This window comes from Coenobita brevimanus, chromosome 84 (assembly GCF_032717465.1).
Source record: "Coenobita brevimanus isolate Jiangsu-jjx chromosome 84, ASM3271746v2, whole genome shotgun sequence".
NCBI classification, from domain to species: domain Eukaryota; kingdom Metazoa; phylum Arthropoda; class Malacostraca; order Decapoda; family Coenobitidae; genus Coenobita; species Coenobita brevimanus.
In genome coordinates this window covers 17,353,278-17,376,672 of record NC_137037.1, presented here as the reverse complement: position 1 = coordinate 17,376,672, position 23,395 = coordinate 17,353,278, and the positions used below count along the sequence as shown (strand labels likewise).

General features: G+C 41.8%; 1 protein-coding gene across 1 annotated transcript; it reads right to left on the bottom strand.

The window, feature by feature from the left end:
- Positions 1 to 1,783: 1,783 nt before the first annotated feature.
- On the bottom strand, positions 1,784 to 15,135 carry LOC145410073 (hydroxysteroid dehydrogenase-like protein 1). The gene is made up of 7 exons (XM_080280284.1): positions 14,979 to 15,135; positions 14,378 to 14,482; positions 13,748 to 13,881; positions 3,163 to 3,324; positions 2,708 to 2,858; positions 2,106 to 2,199; positions 1,784 to 1,931 (listed from the first exon to the last, which is right to left on the bottom strand). The coding sequence occupies exons 1-7, from the start codon at positions 15,133 to 15,135 to the stop codon at positions 1,784 to 1,786; spliced, it is 951 nt and encodes a 316-aa protein (XP_080136410.1).
- Between the last annotated feature and the right edge of the window lie 8,260 nt (positions 15,136 to 23,395).

The window sequence follows — 23,395 nt, the reverse complement described above, 5'->3', positions numbered from 1 at the left end:
TCTATCTATCTATCTATCTACTGTGCAGTAATTTCGAGTATTAATCGACCTTCTCATGTCTGCTTTTTAAATTTCACATCCATTGAGAAAGCAGTTGAACGTGGCTAAGATCGTCCCATGATAAAGTTAGACAGGATTTTTGGACGATAATGATCATGATTAATTACATATATGAGACGATGGGGCAGGGGATTCTAGGACGATGATGATGATGATGATAGTGATGATGATGAAATACATATATTAGGACGTGGGGTAAAGGAATTTCGGGCAAAAATGATGATGATGAGGATGGTGACGTACTGTCTTATTCTGCCACCGAGCTAAGCGAAATAAGCCGCAAAGAGGAAGATAATCTCCACCTACAAGAGTGAACTCCAGTCTACATGCAGTTTACGTAGGCAGTCAAACAAAATAAAAGACAAGTAAAACGAACTATACTGCACCAAAAGACAGCAGTATGAACTGTGTGTAGGTATAATTGGAAGACAGAATTTCTGGCATGTCGTGTAAATAGGAGATAATACAGAAGGTGATTTTATCTCCTGGGTACGGTGATAAGCGCTTTTCGTGTTATCAGCAACCCCCTCCCTCTCTCTCTCTCTCTCTCTCTCTCTCTCTCTCTCTCTCTCTCTCTCTCAGTACATATAAACATTTTTTTTTTTTTTTTTTTTTTTTTTTTAAGAAAACGTCAGAAGGAATATAAAACAATGTCTTCTTGGATAGTGTTATATTCTTTAGACATTTTTAAAGAAACATGCAAAACAAACCATTCTGTCATCTACCTTGAACAATCCATTCTTTCGGAACGTTCGCCTAAATTTTCAGGTTCATTGTAACCGATGTAACATTATTATTATTATTTTTTTAAATCTTGTCATGTCTTTATTAAAAATGTTTTTTTTTTCTTCTCATACTATGTGCTTTATAGTAATCTTATATCTGCCACTGTTTTAACAACCCATATGGCAGAATAATTTAACTGGATGGCTATCTACACCTTCTTAAAAGAGAGTCATCAATGACAGGCAGTAACTGCTGTTAGAGACAGTCACTACAGAAAATTACTCTACCCGGAGGTAGAGAAATGCGAACCAGAGCATAGTACTTGAAAAAGGAGGAAAGAATGAAAGAATAGTGTCACAAAGTCGCATTATTCCAACTCCATTTCTACCACTTCTGATTGGCGTTGTCCATCTCTCACTTTCTGCAACTTCTTCTTGGCTTGTTCTTCTGCCACACGCTTCATTTCTGCTTTAATCATTGAAGGGACCATCCATTCGATCATGTACATGTAGAAGCGACGATTGAAAATCTCATCATCAAGAAATTCCTGGAACAAATTACATAAAAAATGTATTAGAACAACGGAAATATGCGCTTCCAATAAGCGTTATTCTTTACCCTGAAATATCAATTTTATTTGGGTTGGTTTTAGGAATTAGAAAAGAAAAAGTCTCCCCATTGGCCAACCTTGAGCTCTTATGCAGCTTAACCCCACTTATCTCAAGCTGTATGTGTTGGAGCGGGACGCCTTCACGTGGAGGCACTAATATGACAAGGCGGTGGATCTGCCTGGTTATACAAACGCTCCACATCTCCCTCAAAAGGAGAATGGCGAACTGAAGGAGAAGGGCAGCTTCAGTCTACAGTCCATTGGATTCACGTTTCAAATGAACCTGGAACTACAGTAATGAGTCAATGAACCCACTATAACGTGTTTGTTTTATGTTTAATCAGTTAACGGTATAGTCTAGGAAAACATCCCTATCATTAGACGAGGCTATTTGTACTTTCCAAGAATGTGACGCATGAGGGCAGTGTCACACGTACCTGAAGATCGTGTGGCCAGTAGCCCGAGGTACGACCAGAGTGGCTGAGGGTGGCCAGGGCACTGGTCACTTAGGTTTTGGTGGTGGCCACAAACAAGCCTGTGAATAAACGATAATTAATTAGGAAACTCTGCAATGAAGAAGTCCTCATTATTTCACTGTGCAATGAGATCTGGCCCTGACGACGAGCGTACACGATGTCACGCTGTGCACTCTGGTTGGAGCAGCTGCAGCGTTCACCCGGGAGCCAAACGTCCTCATATTTCCCTGCACCATGCCATGGGAAGGGCCCTGTCCAAACCTTGTGAGGAGCTGTGTACCACAAGAGCGAGGCGGATCCGCACACGGTATATGTTCTGCATTGTACCTGTAGATGGCCCCACAGAAGCAGTTGTTTACCTGTGGTCTGCTCGGCCAAACAGACCGGTGTTAAACCACAGCAATAACAAGTATTGAGTCAGGCTTGGTGTAATTATTAACTAAGGAGAACACAGCATGACGGTTGTGATAAACTTTGGAGTATGATAAAGTCCCAAGCAATCCCAAATTCTTGCACTACCTATTAACCTATACTATGAAACTGTTTGGGTGAAAGTCTATGCACTCTGTCGAATTCTGCCTTTAACTGAGCACATGTCAGGATTAGACATGATTAGCATCCATTAATGAGAGAGTGACCAATCCATCTATATGACAAATTTGATTTTTAGTCCAAACATTAAAGGCGAGAGTGCCCAGTTGCCCTGCCTTGAGTGGCATTAAGTGAACAATAAATCCCAGCCTTTCCTCAGAATTCATCCTTTATGTGCCACATCGAACTCCTTAACCCACCTGACCTTCAGACAGCATTACCAGTATAAAATGAAATGACTTACTTGGTTTACACATCTGTTCCGTGTAGCTGGTCATGTTGGTGATGACTCTGCCTGTTCTGAGGGTCTGCACAATGATGCCAGACCGACAGAGCTCCCAAGACAGCGATTCAGAGAAGAAATCCACAAATGCTTGAAAGTGAGAGTAGACATATGTTGCATTTTGTTACAGCTGCCACTACGGCCATACCTTATAATGTCTCACAACAGTGCCTTATTTCAAGCATTTTTAATTGAAATCTGTCGCTGAACATACTGTAATGTGTATGAGTATTGTTATATTTACTTGGCTTAAGAAACACTCGACAATACATACAACCAAATGCACAAAACTCTCATCGACTGATATTCCCATGTTCTCAAGCCAGCATACCCCAAGACGTACGATGGCGTTTCCACCTTAGTTGCGGAATAAATGCCCAATATGGCATCGGGCAGCTGGACGCTCCTGAACCGACATTGATGTCGGCACCGCGTCCTCTGGCCAGCATGCCGGGCAACACCAGCTGCGTCATGGCCACCACCGACGCCACGTTGACGTTGATGTGGCTCTCACACCTCATCCTCGCTGGCCTCCACAAACTTCTTGCCAGGAACGTAAATCGTCCCAACGTTGTTCGCTGGGGAGGCAAGGAACAGTCTGATGTAGTTGTAGGTTACATGGGAGGCTTTTTACCGTCTCGTTCTTTGTGATCTATTTCCATCTTACCACAACCTTCTTGGGAGAAACAAACACCATCTCAATGTTGTTCATAAGGCGGGAAGGAACGGTGAAAGGCAAGAAAGTTGTTAGTAAGTAATTCGTATTTTGAATATACAACTTATTCATAGTCATCAGTGGTATACAGATTTGGAAATGAGCTTCGAAAGAATTGAATTGATCATGCATTTCTTCTGAGACGGATGTGTGAGTGTGTGTGTGTGTGTGTGTGTGTGTGTGTGTGTGTGTGTGTGTGTGTGTTAGCATCATGAAGGTTAGAAATTGATTGTATGATCACATGATGTAATTATGTAAAAGTCAGTGAAACTGAGTCTGGACGAAAAAGGTTGTAGAGGCTCCTGAAAGCATGATATATATATATATATATATATATATATATATATATATATATATATATATATATATATATATATATATATATATATATATATATACCTAGGCTGCTTCCCCCAAGGAAAGGGAGGTAGCCGAGACAGGACGACACACTCCCCAATTACTCATCCATTCAAACACATTCATTCGCATCTTAGCCCCAAGGGGAGAACGGACAGATCCTCACCGCACCACACCGCACAAGGGTCAACTGCGCAATGCAATCAGTGACATCCGCAGCAGGGCCCGGCAGCAGAGCTGGTTTACCCCTGCCACATCATAACAGACCCATCCCCTTACCCGCACCTGACCTGACTAGCTGATCAGACCAAATGCGGGAGAATATCCCCTCAGGGCTGCGTCATCACTTATACATTCACAATTTCTCTCCATTTATTTCTGTCACGCACAGCCACTCTTCCTTGCTCAACAGACATCCCTCTCGCATCCAGTGCTCTCTTCACACTGTCCATCCATCCTATTCGTGGTTTTCCTCTCACCCTTACACCTCTCACATCAGACCTAGTTATCTTTTTCACCAATCGCTCATTATCCATTCTCTCCATATGCCCAAACCATCGGAACACCCTCTGCTCAACTCTACCAGCCATCTCCCGAACAATTCCAGCTCTCCCTCGCACTTCATCATTTCGCACTCAATCTATACGCGTCACTCCACACATACTCCTCAGACACCTCATCTCCATTACATTCAAACTTCTCTGCTACACCCATATTCCATGATTCAGCCCCATATAATGCAGTCGGTACCACAACACCCTCATACAACCTTCTCTTTACATCCATTCTAAGCGAACGACATCTAAACACTTTTTTCATTCCTCCCAGCACCTTTCCTACTTCATTCATTCTAAACCTCACTTCTGCATCTATTCTTCCATCCACAGCAACATGTGACCCTAGATATTTAAAACACTCTACCTCCTCAAGCAACTCGCCATTCAAAGCTATATTCATCCCCCTACCATCTACCAACCTCGTACACTTCATCACTTTACTCTTATTCTCATTTACTTTCAATTTCCTCCTTTCACACACCCTTCCAAACTCCTCTACCAACTGTCTCAATCTCTCCTCTGAATCAGCCACCAGTGCTGTATCATCTGCAAACAGCAGCTGCTTCAGATTCCACTCTCCACCATCAACATTCACCAGACTCAAATCTCCACCTAAAACTCTTGCATTCACCTCCCTTACAACACCATCCATGTAAATATTAAACAACCAAGGCGACATCACACATCCCTGTCGCAGCCCCACTCTCACAAGAAACCAGTCACTCAAAGCATTTCCCACTCTTACACACGCTCTACTATTTACATAAAAACTTTTCACCCCTTTTAGTAACCTACCATCAAGTCCATACAATCTTAAAACAGTCCACAAAGCCTCCCTATCAATTCTATCATATGCTTTCTCTAAATCCATGAATGCCCAAAACACATCCTTGCCTTTCGCTAAATACTTTTCACACACTTGTCTCACAACAAACACCTGATCAACGCATCCCCTCCCTCTCCTAAAGCCACACTGCCCTTCACCAATCACTCCCTCTGTACCCTCTCTAACTTTCATAATTAACACTCTGCCATAAACCTTACCTACAACACTCAATAGACTTACACCCCTAAAGCTAGTACATTTATACTTATCACCCTTGCCTTTATACAACGGGACCACACAAGCACTTGCCCAGTCAATTGGCACCATACCTTTCACAAAGCACACATTCAGCAATCTTACTAACCAGTCAACACTGGTCACTCCACCACCTTTCAGGCATTCCACAGCACACCCATCCATACCTGCAGCTTTCCCTGTTTTCATCTCCTTTACTGCCTTCTTCACTTCCTCCTTCGTGATCAAAGAATCATTCAACTCTCCCAACACATTTATTCCTTGCACCCTTCCATCTGCCACAATCTCAGCCACTCTTTCCTCCTCTACATTTAACAATCTTTCAAAATACTCTGAACATCTCTTCCTTACTGCATCCATCTCAGTTAACATCCTTCCATCCTCTGCTTTTACTTGTTCTTCCTTCCCAGACTCTCCCTTTTGCACCTTTTTCACCTCCTTCCAAAACATTTTCTTATTCTGTTGAAAATTCCCTGTCAGTCGCCTACCCCACCTCTCATCTGCTGCCACTTTAGCATTACGCACAGCCCTTCTCGCCCTATTCCTCTTTTCCTTATACCTTTCATATGACATCTCATCCTCCTCTGCAGCCACACTTCATATGCACATCTCTTCTCAGCCACAGCCATACTTACTTCCTCGCACCACCATTCACTTCCTTTTCTTACACCACCACCCACACGTCTCACACCACACCCCACCACAGCACTCTTAAACAACTGCCATTCCTACTCCACACTGCCATTTTCCTGATCTTTCAGTGCATTCCACTCATCTTTCAATTTCTCCTGATACTCTATCTTTTTCTCTCTTTTATCCAACTCACTCACTTTCAAAACCTCCCTGCCACACCTAACCCTCCTAGCTCTCACCCATCTCTTACCTACTCTGAACTTTCCCTCCACCAGGTAGTGGTCAGACATACCTCCACCCTCCCCTCTCAGAACTCTCACATCCAACAATCTTCCTATTACATTCCTAGACACAACCACATAGTCCATCAAAGCTCTATCAACAACCCTTCCACCCTCCTGTCTCACCCATGTATACTTATAAATATTTTTCTTCTCAAACAGCGTATATATATATATATATATATATATATATATATATATATATATATATATATATATATATATATATATATATATATATATACATTGTTACATAGCCTATGATTTCATTATCCTTTGTGTATTTCTAACGTACAGTATGCTGCATGTTTGATCACGAGCGTGTTCTACCTCACTCCCCCCCCCCTCCTCCCTTATAGTAGAGTAAGTCGCTCTTTCTGTTGTTCAGAGCAGGATTGTCAACTCTTTGTCCCCATGGCTTCATTTGCGCGTCCTTCTTACAAGTTGTATCAAGCTCTGCCGGCCCCTATATAATGATCTCAGTCTCTACATTATTTGCCACTTAGATCTACTCCTCATTTTGCTCACATCTCTGTCCTCCCCTGTACAGTTGTTATTATTGTGAGTGCTCAGGAAGCCTCCAACCATCTAGCAGCTGTGTAATTTGAGTATAACTGTTATTGCATTTTTTCTTGTACTGTGTAGCATAAGGTGTTAATTCTTAGGCCTAGTAAGGTTTTTGTGATTCATGTATTTTTATGTCAGTCATTTTTGATAATATTTTGTATCTGTAATAATATATCTTGCATTCACTGAGTATTATCTGGTATTTCATTTTATCAGAGCTGACTTAGATCAATTTACTCATGCTAATTTCGTGTTAATAGAGGCTATTGCAGTTAACCATATATTTAACCAGTTTTTTGCCATTACATTATCCTTATGAGTCCTGAATGTTTTGTTGTTAGTTTGAGCATTAAACTTTAACTTGTAATTTTACCTAACTCTTTTGTTTTGAACCGGGAATTTTACGGGACAGTAGTGATTTTTAATATTCTCACTTAAAGTGTACATTATCTTTGTCTGTTCCGTAACATAAATTTGGCCACCTCTTATCAGGATATTCAGGATATTATCATAAGGATATTGCTTGATATTTTGTGACTGTGATTTATTCATGATGTCTACTATTACTACGCTTGATGAAGCCAAAGATTTTTTGTCAAATGTGCAAACAGTGTGTGATGTAGAAAACAGAACAAAGAATGAACTTAATCTTGTTGCTCAACAATTGGGAATTGCAGTTCACTCTTATCATTCTAAAGATCAAAATGTTGACATGATTAACGAAAGCTTGTTTAATGTAACTCCTCCAAATGAGCAAACACAGATTGAAATAGCTAAGTTACAGCTAGCCCTGCAGGAGGCTCGTGTTAAGGAGGCTGAGTCTCAAGCACGTGCTAAGGAGGCTGAGTCTCAGGCTAAGGAGGCGGAGTCTCATGCTAAGGAAGCTGAGTTTCAGGCTCGTGCTAAGGAGGCTGAGGCACAATTTGAAATTGCTAGGATTCAGGCAGACCATGAGTATCGCATGAAACAAGGTGGAACCGGATCATCTAGCTCTGAAGATTTTGATGTGGCTAAAAATGTTAAACTTGTCCCTCCTTTTAATGAATCTGATTTAACAAAGTATTTTCAGTTGTTTGAGAGGGTAGCTACAGGTTTTAATTGGCCCAAAAAGTATTGGCCAGTACTCCTTCAAACTGTTCTCACCGGTAAAGCTCAAGTAACTTATGCATCTTTGCCTCAGGATCAATCTGATAATTATGATGTAGTTAAGAGCTTGATTCTTAAGGCCTATGAGCTTGTTCCTGAAGCCTATACAGTAAAATTTAGGACAACTTATAAGCAAGATAAGCAATCCCATGTTGCGTATGCAAAAATCAAAGAAGATCTGTTAGAGCAGTGGTTAAATTCTAAGAATGTGGATTCTGATTTTGATAAATTTAAGCAGATGATTTTGCTGGAGGACTTCAAAAGGTGTATTAATAAAGATGTAAGCCTATATCTTGATGAGAAAAGAATAGATAATTTGTCTGATTCTGCAGTTTTAGCTGATGAATATTCTCACTCACAAGAGATATTCTAGAGGAAAAAGGAAAGCTGAGAGTAAGTACGTTACCTCTACTCAGCGTACAGGTAACAGGAAAGAGAATAAAGATGATGTTTCTCAGGAAGTAAATACCAGCTTCACCTCTAGATTTCAGAAAAGTAAATGTACTTATTGTAGTAAGCTTGGTCATACTACGGAGAAATGTTTCAGGAGACAGCGTGATGTGAACAAAAAGGAGTCTTTAAATATTCAGTCAATTGGTCTAGTGTCCACCCTTGAGAGTTCCCAGAATTCTTTAACCGAGTTAACTGAACCTGCTTTGAGGGGTAACTTAAATTCTCATGATGGAGCTCCTCTTTTGAGCAGTAACGTGGGTGACACTCTCAAGAGTTCATGTGCTAATTTCCTGTCTGATGGTTTTGTCAGTCCTCTGGACAAAAATGACAGGAAATCAGTTAAAATATATCGTGATACAGGTGCTTGCCAATCCCTTATGCTGACCAGTGTTCTAGGCTCTAATGTTAATTCCTCTGATGAAACTGTAATCTTACAAGGTGTAGGGAATAATTACTTCTCTGTCCCTCTGTGCAGAGTGAATTTAGAGTCTGGTTTTGTTAATGGTTCCGTTATGGTTTGGTTGGTTGAGACACTCCCAATGTCAGGTGTAACTTTCTTACTTGGAAATGATATTGGTGGAAGTCAAGTGTGTCCAGCTCCTCAGTTGTCTGGTGAGCCAGTGGCTGCGACCCGGGATTGTGATGTCCCTGATGTGTTCCCTGCATGTGCTGTCACTAGGGCTAAGTCTAAAGTTACTGGTGATTTAGAGGATAATGATGATGATGATGCTATCCTAGCTGACATTTTTCTTGCTAATTTGGACCACTCACCAGATGAGGCAGTACCGCGTAGTGTTGATAATTTGTCTCGTCAAGAGTTGGTTGAGTTGCAGGTTGCTGACCCTGAGTTGAAAGGTCTAGCTAACTCTGCTTGCAGTGAGGAAGAGTCAGCCGGTGCTTCTACTTGTTATTATATAAAGTCAGGAGTACTTATGAGGAAGTGGAGACCCCCAACAGCATCAGCCGACTGTGAATGGGAGGTTGTACATCAAGTTGTCATCCCTCGTGTTTGTAGGCAGGATATCATTAGAGTGGCTCATGATTCCAGTTTGGCAGGACACCTTGGAGTGAGGAAGACTGTGGCACGCATTTTGAAACACTTCTACTGGCCAGGTATCTTCAGGGATGTTTCCTGGTATTGTAAGTCTTGTCACACCTGTCAAGTTGTGGGGAAGTGTAATCAGACCGAAAAGGTTGCAACTCTAGTTCCCATTCCTCCTTTTGAGGCGCCTTTCACCCGTGTGTTGGTGGATATTGTGGGCCCTCTTCCTAAGACTTCTTCAGGATTTTCTTATGTGTTGACCCTGATTGATATGGCTACTCGTTATCCTGAAGCCATTCCACTTAGAAATATCTCAGCAAAGAACGTGGTTAAGGAAATGCTAGGGTTCTTCACAAAGTTTGGTCTGCCCAAGGAGGTACAGTCAGACCGGGGAAGTAATTTCATGTCAAATGTTTTCAAGCAGTCTCTGAAAGAGTTGGGCATCACCCAGATCACGTCTTCAGCTTACCATCCCCAGACCCAAGGAGCGTTGGAGAGATATCATCAAACACTCAAATCGATGCTCAAGAAATACTGTTTGGAACATCAGAAAGACTGGCATAAAGGTCTTCCATTCGTTGTGTTTGCCGCAAGAGAATCTCCAAATGAATCACTGGGCTTCTCACCTTTTGAACTACTGTTTGGCCATGAAGTAAGAGGACCTCTTAAGCTACTCAAGGAATGCTGGCTGTCGGAGGAAGATGACGTCAACCTGCTGGAGTATGTGATGAAGTTCAAAGAACGGCTGTCCACTGCTTTACAGCTGGCGAGAGAGAATTTAGGAGCTGCTCAGGAGAAGATGAAGACTTGGTATGATAAGAAGTCCAGGTTACGCCACTTTCAGCCAGGAGATCAGGTTTTGATTCTGCTACCAGTGCATGGGCAACCTCTTCAAGCCAAGCTTAGTGGTTCTTATTTCGTGGAGAAGAAAGTCAGTGATGTCAACTATGTCATTGCCACACCAGATCGTAGAAAGAACAAGCAACTTTGTCACATCAACATGCTAAAGTTATATCACAGGCGGGACGAAAATAATCCAGTCTGCACTGTAGCTGTTCCATCCGAGTCTGCAAGTGAAGCTCTCCCATGCAGTATGAGCCTGAGTGATAGTTTGGGGAAGAATCCTGATATCATGAATGATCTCCAGACTAAGCTTTCTCATCTACCTCCCGAGGAAAGGCAGGAGTTTTCGGCATTACTGCAGGAGTACCCGCAAGTGTTCCGTGCCACTCCAGGAAGAACCACTGTGTTGATGCATGATGTCGATGTTGGAGACGCAAAGCCAATTAAACTGCCTCCTTATCGTGTGAACCCAGTGAAAGTTCCTCTCATCCAGAAGGAGCTTGGCTACATGTTGGACCACAAGATGATTGAGCCCTGTCAGAGCGAGCGGAGTTCTCCTGTCACTCTAGTCCCTAAGCCAGGTGGGTCACAGCGGCTTTGCATCGACTACAGACGTGTTAATCAGATAACCAAAACAGACACTTACCCTCTCCCTTGCATGGAAGATTGCATAGACAAGATCGGAAAGGCTAGGTACATAAGTAAGTTTGATTTGTTAAAGGGATACTGGCAAGTACCTATGACTGAACGTGCTAGGGAGATCTCATGTTTTGTAACACTAGGAAAGACTTTTGCATGTTCTGTAATGCCATATGGTATGAAGAATGCACCAGCCACATTTCAGAAGCTCATGAATGTTGTAACAGAGTGTTTTGGCAGGGTGTGTTGTTTATATTGATGATGTATTAATCTTCAGTGACAACTGGAAAGATCAACTATGCCATGTCAGTAAATTTCTTGAGCGTTTGGTTCAGGCTAATCTTGTAGCTAATTTATCAAAGTGTGAGTTTGGTCAAGCTAAAGTTCAGTACCTTGGGTACGTAATTGGTGATGGACATGTTGCACCACCAGGAGCTAAGGTTCAGGTTATAAGTGATCTTCCCAGACCTAAAAGTAGGAAAGAGCTACAAAGATTTTTGGGAATGGTAGGTTATTACAGGAGATTTGTTCTTAACTTTTCAATTCTTGTATCACCACTTACAGACCTACTGAAAAAGGGAGTTAAATTTGTCTGGACCGATAACTGTGAATCCTCTTTCAACAAACTTAAAGCTATCCTATTAAGTCAGCCAGTGCTCGCTACTCCAAATTTTGCTAAGCCTTTTAAGATGGCTGTTGACGCAAGTGATACAGGAGCTGGGGCTGTTTTGCTGCAAGAGGATGATCAGGGTATTGAACACCCTGTATCTTATTACAGTAAGAAGTTCACTCCACCTCAAAAGAACTACTCAACTATTGAGAAAGAGCTTTTGGCCTTGATTTTGGGTTTACAGCATTTTTCATTTTATTTGTGTTCTAGTTTTGACCCCATAGTCATTTATACCGATTATAACCCACTGAAATTCCTTAGTAAGTTTAAAGATAAAAATCAGAGATTGACAAGATGGAGTCTACTTCTTCAGGAGTATTCATTAGACATACAGCATGTCAAGGGGAAAGAAAATGTTATTGCAGATTGCTTATCTAGACTTTAGACAGATTGTTTTAGAGTAATAAGAAATTTCTTTTGTAAATTTCTTTTTTCTTTGTGGGGAGGTGTTACATAGCCTATGATTTCATCATCCTTTGTGTATTTCTAACGTACAGTATGCTGCATGTTTGATCACGAGCGTGTTCTACCTCACTCCCCCCCCTCCTCCCTTATAGTAGAGTAAGTCGCTCTTTCTGTTGTTCAGAGCAGGATTGTCAACTCTTTGTCCCCATGGCTTCATTTGCGCGTCCTTCTTACAAGTTGTATCAAGCTCTGCCGGCCCCTATATAATGATCTCAGTCTCTACATTATTTGCCACTTAGATCTACTCCTCATTTTGCTCACATCTCTGTCCTCCCCTGTACAGTTGTTATTATTGTGAGTGCTCAGGAAGTCTCCAACCATCTAGCAGCTGTGTAATTTGAGTATAACTGTTATTGCATTTTTTCTTGTACTGTGTAGCATAAGGTGTTAATTCTTAGGCCTAGTAAGGTTTTTGTGATTCATGTTTTTATGTCAGTCATTTTTGATAATATTTTGTATCTGTAATAATATATCTTGCATTCACTGAGTATTATCTGGTATTTCATTTTTCAGGGCTGACTTAGATAAATTTACTCATGCTAATTTCGTGTTAATAGAGGCTATTGCAGTTAACCATATATTTAACCAGTTTTTGCCATTACATTATCCTTATGAGTCCTGAATGTTTTGTTGTTAGTTTGAGCATTAGACTTTAACTTGTAATTTTACCTAACTCTTTTGTTTTGAACCCGGAACTTTACGGGACAGTAGTGATTTTTAGTATTCTCACTTAAAGTGTACATTATCTTTCTCTGTTCCGTAACAATATATATATTGAAAAACTTATTAAAAAAAACGATGATGCAATATATAAATTAAGCAGAATATAGAAAAGCAAAGTGTTAATGAATGAGATAGCAATCAGCTTTGAAAAATTGTGAAAAAACACGTGCAGAAAATTTTTGATTGGAATGCTAAGAATTTGGGGGCAGAGAATGGTGGAATAAGAAAGTAGGAAGCCCAGTGGAAGAGATAAGGAAATAGGAAGCTTAGTGGAGAACGTAATGAAGAAGGTGACGTGTATGCAAACTTGAGGTTACTGGCAAAAAGGAGGAGTTTTACTAAATGTATGACACGCATTTCTGTTTGTCTGTGAACCCCCTATAATTCACTGAAATTTTTCGTTTGGTCCTCGCTGCCTTAAGACGATTTTATTCAGCCTAGGAGAGGCCATTTGTAGGGAAATGTTATCAGCAATCTCAATTAACCCGTCGTAACCCCATGTCTTTCCCCAAACTGCATAAAACCACTTGAAGGTGGGAAAATGCGTCTTGGAGTGAAAGGAATAATGCAAAGGATGACCAAAGATAATTTTTATGTTTCTTGGATTACAGTGATTTGAGCATATCTGTAGTTTTCTTCAGAGATGTCGTAGCGCCATTTTCTCAGGGATTAGTTTACACACAGCACATGTAAAGCTCTCTTATAAATGATAGTGTTGCAAGACATGTTGAAATTAAGGGCATATACATTACAGACAAGAAAGCAAGGCATGAGACTGAGCACAAATCGCTGAGGAACAGGCACTCAGGCACTACGAAATCTTCTTTGCCAACAAGTCCTTGGCCTCACCCAGGATGCCGATGTTCTTGCCCTCCACGTGCCGGGCGATATCCTGGTAAATAACTCTGCCGTGGCTGAAGTCCACCTGTACAATCTCCGTCTCCACACCTGGCGACTGCTTCCCTGGTGAAGTGGTGAAATATTTCTAAATCAGTCTTCACAATATACACGGGTTTCAATACAGTGTGGATTTTTTTTTTGTACGTGGATCTGTGTGTGTGTGTGTGTGTGTGTGTGTGTGTGTGTGTGTGTGTGTGTGTGTGTGTGTGTGTGTGTGTGTGTGTGTGTGTGTGTGTGTGTGTGTGTGTGTGTGTGTGTGTGTGTGTGTGTGTGTGTGTGTGTGTGTGTGTGTTAGCAAGAAAATACCATATGAAGCTAAATGAACTTACTGCCTGTCACATACACTGAAGGCCAAGGGAAATCCTGTAACTGGAATCATTAAAGTTAATGCTACATACATTATTTTGAGCATTTTGTGTTAGTCGTGCAGTCAAGCAAGAATATTTCAAGACTTACTGATTAGTTGCTTAACGTTGTTGAGTTTGTGGATGTTCCACACACACACACACACACACACACACACACACACACACACATACTTACTGATAAGCTACTTGACGTTGTTCAGTTTGTCTGTTGCGAGCGATGAGGTGTATGTTCATGCCCTGTTGTGCCAGCTGCCTCCCGTACTCCTTCCCGATGCCGTCCGTCCACCCCGTCACCACTGTACACACAGAGTAACGTAAAGAGTAAAGTAGTAACGATATACTGATAAGCATTTTCAAGTTCTCTTTAAATAAGTAATTAGATGTCATACACACACAAAATGCTTTACAACAAGTAACCACTATCTGTTTCTCTCTATCAGAAACTTTATGTTGAGAAAGGGGCGAGAAGAGACTGACTGGCTCATTCCCTTCCATTGCTATCATGAGAGTATGCAGGTCTTTTTCCTTTATACACTATGTGATCCATGTTATGTGAATCTCACCTCACTTCAGCAAATAAAATATAACAATAGACCTGCTACGAATCTGTATGCTTCTGTGTTCTGGTGGAAAAATTTCATATTTCTGTAAGTTTTTACGTCAAGGGGAGGCCTTTACTCGTCTGAACTAGAAATGTCAAAGTAAGTCAGTATGATGGTAAAGTGGACTTAACTGATTTTACTCTCAGTGAATCGATTAGCAAGAATTAGGTGTCAAGACACTGACTCTCACCTGCCCACTTGTCGCCATACTTAATGGGCAAGTTGTCTTTGCTCAGCCGCGCCCACACAAACTTGCGCAGCGCCTCCACGACGTCCAGCACGATGTACAGCACCCACCTGGCCACCCACACCAGCCCGAGGAGGGTGAGGACACCCTGCAGCTCCATACCTGCTGAAGACACTGACGCTGCACCACACCTGACCGTCCACCTGCCTGTGTACCCAGCGACAGATGCAATGCATAACACTGAATCTCATTATGATGAGCAAGACGGCCTGCACACATATATCAGAGGCACATCTGCGTTGCAGCTTGTTCTTTGACTCCAGACTTCTTACATATTTTTATTTGTGTTACTTGGCAGTTTATATCGTTCTCTCTATGTATTCATCTGTCTATCTTTCTACTAATTTAATTTCGAGTATTAACCCGCGCCGTCCCGAGGACGTACTTCCACGTCCTCACGTTTTGTCACAGCCAGTCCCGAGGACGTACTTCAACGTCCTGCAATTGCAAGGTTCATAATTTCCACAAATTTCAAAATTCGCGGGAGATTTTCGTTTCGCCCGGGTACCCAAGCCTCCCCTACCTGCCGCCAGGCGGGCAGCGTCCTAGACCCCGCGTGACCCACGCTCGCCCTTGTCTCGGTCACTCACCTGCCAGCAGTGACCCAGGTCAGACATGGCGCGGAAAGGTCTCTCAGATGAGCAAATTGCATCCGTCCTGGAAGCCTTCACTGGAGACAGTGATTCTCCACTCGATGATGATGTGGTGGATCGCGATTACGTCCAGCCAGAGGAAGAAATAAGTAGCAGTGATGAGGAGGTCCCTTCGCCCCGAAAAACGCGGTATGTTACATACCGTAAGGCAAGGGAAGGCCAGGCTGCTCCCCAACCACGTGCACAGCTATCTCTCCATCACGATTCTGATCAGGACGAGGATGAGGACGATGAGGATGACGGAGGGCTAGGACGTGATATCGCCGAGTGGTTGGGAAAGGAAAAAATATCACCACGTGGATCAGAAGGTGGGGCGAGACGACACCTAAGGTATGGTTCAAGTACTTTGTCTGGGGAAGTAGCAAGTGGTGTGGTGGGATTGCTGGGAGAAAGGGAAAGTGTTGTGGCGGCAGCGCGGGGTGAAAGTGAGAGTGGTGTGGGGGTAGTGCGGGGTGAAGGGGGCCATTGTTGGTAGGGTGGCAGCACTAGCACGTGGTGCTCGTAGGCCTAGGGAGAGGAGGTTGAGTCACTCCCCAGCACTTCTTTCGCCCTGAATATGCCCAAACTTCCTCCCCACAGCCCCAGGATGTGGGGAAAGGAAAAGAAAGGGAAGGGAAAGGGTAAAGGAAAAGGGAGAGGGAAGAGAAGTGCAGTGATGAGAGGCGCCGCTCTCCACCTCCCCAACCTCCCCACCACCCTCACCTCCCCACCCTGACGAAGGGGACGATGGTGACGTGGCTGGAGACGGTGGTGTCACGTGGAACTGGGAGGATGGGAGTAATTTTACTCCCATCATTCACCAGTTCACTGAGGAGTGGCGGTCAGGTTGCACGGCTCCAGGTGTAAATGCTGGGTCGTCACGTTTAGATTTTTCAATTTGTTTTTTGATGAGGCGTTTGTTGGGCGCATAGTAGAACAGACGAATATATTTTCACAATCCCAGCGCCTTGAAAGTGAACGCCTAGGAACCACAAGCAAGCATGCAGAACAGTATGACTTTCCCGTGACTATATCTGAGATGTTCCTATTTTTGGCCCTGGTAATCTTGATGGGTGTGGTGAAGAAAAATCAAATTCCTGCCTATTGGACAACGGACCCAATCATCCTAACACCTTTCTTTGGAAAGGTGATGGGTCGTAATAGATTTCAGTTTATTCTCGGCCGCCTCCACTTTTTTGATGCAGATGATCCAGCCAATGCAAATAACACCGATAAAATGAGGAGAATTAGGCTGGTATTTGATCATTTACGGGAAATGTTCCGCTCCTCATTTTATCCCTACAGAGACCTCGTCATAGACGAGAGTCTTGTGTTGTGGAGAGGCAATATTTCCTTTAGGCAGTATATACCCAGCAAGAGACACCGTTTCGGGTTCAAGATCTTTGTTATGTGTGACTGTAAGACTGGTTATGTGCAAGACATAGTCTTGTACACGGGCGCACAGACAGATATAATAGAAGATCGGAGTATAGGACTCTCTGGGGCCGTGGTGAAGACAATGATAGAAGAGTACCTTCATCGTGGTCATGTTTTGTACCTGGACAACTGGTACACTAGCCCTCTTCTCGCTAGGTTCCTCCACCAACACGACACCGGAGTCTGTGGTACAGTCAAGAGAAACCGTCGCCATATGGTCAAGATAGGGAGGAAACTTGACAAGAATGAGGTGGTTTTCTTCCAGGCCAATAACATCCTTGCCACCCTGTGGAACCACAACAGGGAAGTTTGCCTCCTATCAACTGTTCACAGCCCCCTGATGCACCGCACAGACTCCGTGGATCACCGTAGCGAGAGGAGGCGCAACGTATGGAAACCAGAGTCTGTACTTGCCTATAATCTGAACATGAGGCAAGTTGATCAGTCAGACTCGATGATTTCAAGTGTTGACTGTGCCAGGACAACGATGAAGTGGTACAAGAAACTCTTTTTCCACTTGCTCGACATCACGGTCCTGAACGCCCACTACCTGCACGCAATGACCACCGGAGTATCCGCGAGACCTTTGAGGGGTTTGTGAGGGAGCTGGCACGTGAAATAATCGCCAAGCATGCCCAGGAAAGACCCCCACACCGCCCCCGCGCCCCCCGTGCTGCTCAGACTCCCTACGTCTTGCAGCCCGACACTACCCCAGCGCAATCCCTTCCGAACCAAACCGTCGTAAACCCCAGCGTCGCTGCCATGTATGTAAGCACTCGACAGTTAGACCATCAACGCAGAGAAAAGACACAAGATACGAGTGTGTCGAGTGCAATGTTGCGTTGTGCCTTCAGCCTTGTTTCAAGGAATACCGCCATAATCTCGTACACTTCTGAAACTGTGTGGGAAGGCGAAATGACGCTCATGATAATGGTAAGGCCAGTCAGTAGGTGCTAAGTGAAATATAAAGTTGAAACGGGTGTTATTTTTTCAGAAAAGTAATGTATAAGATGAGAATTAGTGTAAGTGGAAAGAATTGTTATCAAAACTACACCCACTGTGTAAATCTGGTCAGTAAATATGTGATAGCAAGGAAATAAAGTGGAAACGGGTGTAATGTTAGCATGAATAAAACGTATAAGTTGAACATTACTGTAAGTTGTCATAATTGATGTCACGATTACACCCACATTCTGGTCAGTAAGTATGTGATAGGAATTATATACAGTGGATGATGTTGTAATGTTAGTAGTAAGGTATTTTATAAGTTGATTACTTGTGTAAGATGAAACAAATGATATCGCGATAACACTCCCTGTGTAAGTACGCGCAAATATGACGCTAAGTTCCATCTTACGTTCAGAAATGATGTAATATCAATTATATCAAGTGTTTACATGTGCAATGTTAGTGTAGAATAATTATATAAGTAAAAAAAATAGGTTGTAAGTTGAATTAGTTGTCATAGCGACTTCACCGTGTGTGTTACTATGCGCTATTATTACGCTATATATTTACGTAAGGCCTGAAATAATCTCAAAACAGTTCTATAAAGTTGAAAAGTGTATAATAATATTAGAAAGGTATTATGTTAGTAGAAAAAGCACAATACGAGTTGAAACATCAGTCACAGCGAGTTCACTCACTACGTAAATTAGCGCTAGCATTACGCTAAATGTTATCAAAAGACCTGTGAATACGTAAAAACAGTTCAATATATTGTAAAATGGTATAATGTTATTGTAGAAGTATTATGTAAGTAAAAAAAATTATATGTATCATGATTTTAGAATGTTAGCGATTCATGGGAACCAAGTTGGCCGATTTTGCTCGTTTCTCACGATGGTACAATGGTTATTTCTGCTCTATTTTTGTATAAAATCCAATATACTCTTTTATCACATGTTTTTATGTTTGTAATAAATTCATTTCTACTTACTTTCATTGGTTTCCCAAACTTATAATACCATAGAAAACGTTTGATGCTCACACCGCATAGGGAGAACACGGGGCCAGGTGGGACCATCGCATACCTGGTTAAGCTAATTAGGGACCCCAGGGACCACTTTCTTTGCCACCGGCCATTGTTTCTGACCAAAAGCGAAAGTTTAAGCAAAAAAAAAAAAGGTCGAAAATTGCCCGGGATTGGGGGGTACCAGTGGTCGAAAAGTTGCCGGGACGGGGCGGGTTAATTAGCCTTAACCCTGCTTTCTGAAATTCTAACCCATAAAGCAAATGAAAGTGGCTTAGATCTTCCGTCCCATGATAAAGTTAGACAGTGGATTTTAGGACGATAATGTTGATGGTGACATAATCATGATGATGATGATGATGATGATGAATAAATACATATATGAGGACGAGGACAGAGCATTTTGGGGAAATACAAGTGATGATGGTGATGCATTGTCTTATTCTGTCACCTAGCTACGGGAAATAAGCTGCAAAGAGGACGAAAATCTCAGTCTATAAGAGTGAACTCAAGTCTTCAGGCAGTGTACGTACACTGTCATGCAAAATAAAAGAAAAGGAAAACGAAATATACTCTAACAAAAGACAACAGTATAATATTGCGTGTATGTGTAACTGAAAGATTGAATCTCTGGCATGTTGTGTAAACAGGAGATTATTCGGAACGTCATTATTTTTATCTCTTGGATACGGTGACAAGTGCTTTATCAGTGACCTCTCTCTCTCTCTCTCTCTCTCTCTCTCTCTCTCTCACACACACACACACACACACACACACACACACACACACACACACACACACACACACACACACACACACACACACACACACACACACACACACATTTCTTTATGCAACAGTGGCAGATCAGCAAGCATGATAAAAATTATTGATAGGACAAAGATTTAAAATTGGATGAGCACCACAGAGAGAGGGGGGGGGGGCCTCACGCGAAGCTTCTAACATTAATAATCATCTCTCACACACACACACACACACACACACACACACACACACACACACACACACACACACACACACACACACACACACACATTAATCATAAAAACAGCCTCTCCATTATCCAGCGTTTTATTATTGCCCTCCCAATATTTGTATTAATCGCACCTGGAAAGACTTATCCTTTTGAGGGTATATTTTATTGCCTTCTTTATCCGCGTCGCTTCTCAAGTTAAGTCTGTTTGCTAAGGAAATATCATTATTATTCCTGGTAGTGAATAGCGATTAAAGAGAATGAAGAACTGAGTGGAATGAAGGAGGTTGTGGAGGTTTTAAAATCGTCTGATTGTAGTAAAAAAGTGTATAAAACATACAATTCTATAGGATTTAAGAGGGTTAGGTTTAGATGGGAAATTATTGATAAATTAACCCATTTTGCACCGGTTCGTCATTATCCCAATTAGTCTGGCTTCCGAAAGTCAGTTTCATTGAGCGTTCTGCAGCACCTTGCATACTGACGTGGTTGATGAAGAGTACAACTAACCACTAGTGTTTTGAAATATATATGTCTCAAGTATATTAGAACTGCTTGGAGATAATGGGGATAGACTAATTTATTTAATTGAAAGGTATAATTCCTTCACTTCGAGGGATCCTGTCATAGTTAAATATAATGGCCTGAAGGTAGCATATAGATTCCACACCGAGGGGAATATCATTTTAAAACTCCTGTGACTCACTCTATCCAGAACAAAAATCGTGTTGTATTAGATGGAAGACGTGAGCAGTATTAGCACTAATGTTTACTTTCTCAAATACAATCGTCTGAGCGATAGCTCACTTTAAGCTGAACAAAATAGTCTGGCATTAGGTGGGAAACGTGACCATGAAAGAGTTATGAATGCAGTATAACACTTGGCTCATATGATCATGCAATATAATCGTCTGACGTGCAAGGCACTGTAAGCAAAATAAAATCGTCTAGAATGATCGTGGAAGACGTGGCCAATAAAGGGTTAATGACGCCAATATTAGCACACTGGTATCTTTGATCTCATTTTCTAAAGAAAATCAGTTGATGTGAACTGGAGAAGACGAGCCCTTGAGAAAGATAAATTGTTTGTACAACGCAAGGTGACTGATGAAAGCAGTGAATGAGAAAAGAGAAGACAATATGAAAGGATGGAAATGAATGAAGAAGGTCTGGTACACAGAAAAAGAAACATGAAACAAAAAGACCCATTTGTCTAAGGACGTCATATCTGGTTATTCTTGTTGTTAATGGATGAGTTTAATCAACTTAGGAAGGATCTCAAGTACTGAAGGAATCATACGAGTACATACTGTACTGGGTAAACATACGCTTTACTTTAAGCAACAGAAGCACCTTGCAAAATCATTTCTTCTTCTTCCTGATAGTCTAATATTTTTCTGGTTATTTCTGGGGTGGTAAATGGACGTTTCACGTTAAATTTCTTTCTCTGTTGTTTTTAGCTACCTTTCTTTTGCTGCGTCAACTGTTTCTCGAGTGTTGTGGCGAACACTTCCAACATAAGTCATGATCGCCTGTTAGTATTTCTTCCTAACCATACTTTTTAACCGAACCTAACCCAGCCACACTTAACTTAACATAACCTGACAATTTATGCTAACTTATACCAGCAATTTAATCTAAATTAACGTAACGTAACCAGGATTCGATTGTTTTAACAAGTCTGCCATTACAAAGGTCGGTGAAGCATAAGGAACATGATAATAACAGCAAGGTGAAAAAAAATTAACAGGAAGCGATTGTTTACCACAATGAAATTGGCTAGAAAAATGCAGAAAGCAAACTGGAGTATGAGCAATTCAATTGGCAAGGTCCTTCTGCTGCTTAAAGCAAAACGTACATTTACCTTGTACTGTAACGGGGATATTGTGTCAATGAAAATGTGGGAGAGTTTGTGATTGATTTGGTGACTGATTTTCTATAGGTCAAGGTCCATGCTTATTATGTTGTGGTGGGGGTGAAACTGTGAAGGAAAATGGATATTGGTTGTGTTATGGCGAAGCTTCCTGCTATTTGTGGTGGTGGTAGTGGTGACAGTGACAATTATGGTGATGATATTGAAGGTCATCAGGGCTCTTGTTTGACGAGCCACAGCTCGCAAATGCGAGTATTTTTTCCCAAGGGGGAACAAATTTTACATCCAAGTCGCCTTTTGTGGAGGAGAAAATACATCCACTTTTGTACATACAGTATTAGCAGTGATTATTTTATTCCAGATAAAATGGAGAAGACAATAGATTTTTTTCGCTAGTCATTTTTTTTTTTAATTGAGATACTTAGTTTAGGTATAAAATGCTGTGATATTTCGTTGCTACAGTATTTAATCTTATTTTGTTTTTGTTGTAGTTGCTTATTTTAGTTTTGCTGTTCCATAAGAACTCCAAATTACTTTGTAGTATTAGCCAGTAGTTCATTATTTTATTCTAGATAAAATGGAGATGTTTTTATTTTCATTGAGGAATAAAAGGAGTTTTGTTATTTAATTATTTCTTCAAATTCTTGTTACATGCTATATATCTTGAGGCCACCATTAATAATCAACAATACACAAGCAACAAACCCTATTATATGATTCTAATCATCACAATGTGTAAATAAATAAATATATTTAATGCTCGTAAAGTATTTCGGCTCGTAGTCAGTTTGGTACTAAAAATTTATTTGGCTCATAAATCTTCAACCTTAGGAGCCAAATGTCTCGCAACCATCGGGAGTTAGCAAGAACCCTGGTCATGGTTGTGAATGTGAGAGTGAGGGTGCTGGAGTCACAGTGTTTTATTGGTGGTGGTGGTGGTGGTGGTGGTGGTGGCGATGATTGAAGATTTTATAGTGAAGGGTGTTGGAATGACATTGTATGAATGGAGTATGTGGTGTTGATGGTGATGGTGTTGGTTGTGGATCGGCTAGTGTGGGCGTAGAAGTGACAGCGTATGGGTGGTGTAAATAGTGGTGGTGTTGGTGGTGGATGTAATAGTGAAGCTGCAGCTGTAGTAGGGAGGATGTAGCAGTGACAAGTGTGTGAGTGGTGTAGATGGTGGCAGTGGTGGATGTAGTAGTGAGGGTGTAGTAGTGACAGTGTATGAGTAGTGTAGTTGGTGGTGGTGGATGTAGGACTAAGAATGTGTGAATGGTGGTGGTTGGATGTAGCAGTGAGGGTGTAGAAGTGACAGTTTTTGAATGGTGGTGATGGTGGTGGTAGTAGTGGACGATGTAGTATTGAAGGTGTAGGATTCACAATGTGTAAGTGGCGGAGGTGGTAGTGGTGGCAGAGATGGTGATGGTTGTGAATGTGACAGGGAGGCTGGAT

Bases quoted from the DNA above. Each gene is read 5' to 3' on its own strand.
- LOC145410073 (XM_080280284.1), bottom strand. From the start codon at position 15,135: ATGGAGCTGCAGGGTGTCCTCACCCTCCTCGGGCTGGTGTGGGTGGCC. The intron at 3,325-13,747 runs GCAAAGAAGATT...TTGCCTCCCCAG, and splicing joins GTGAGGCCAAGGACTTGTTG to CGAACAACGTTGGGACGATT. The intron at 1,932-2,105 runs GTGCAGGGAAAT...GTTTATTCACAG, and splicing joins AGGGCCCTTCCCATGGCATG to GCTTGTTTGTGGCCACCACC.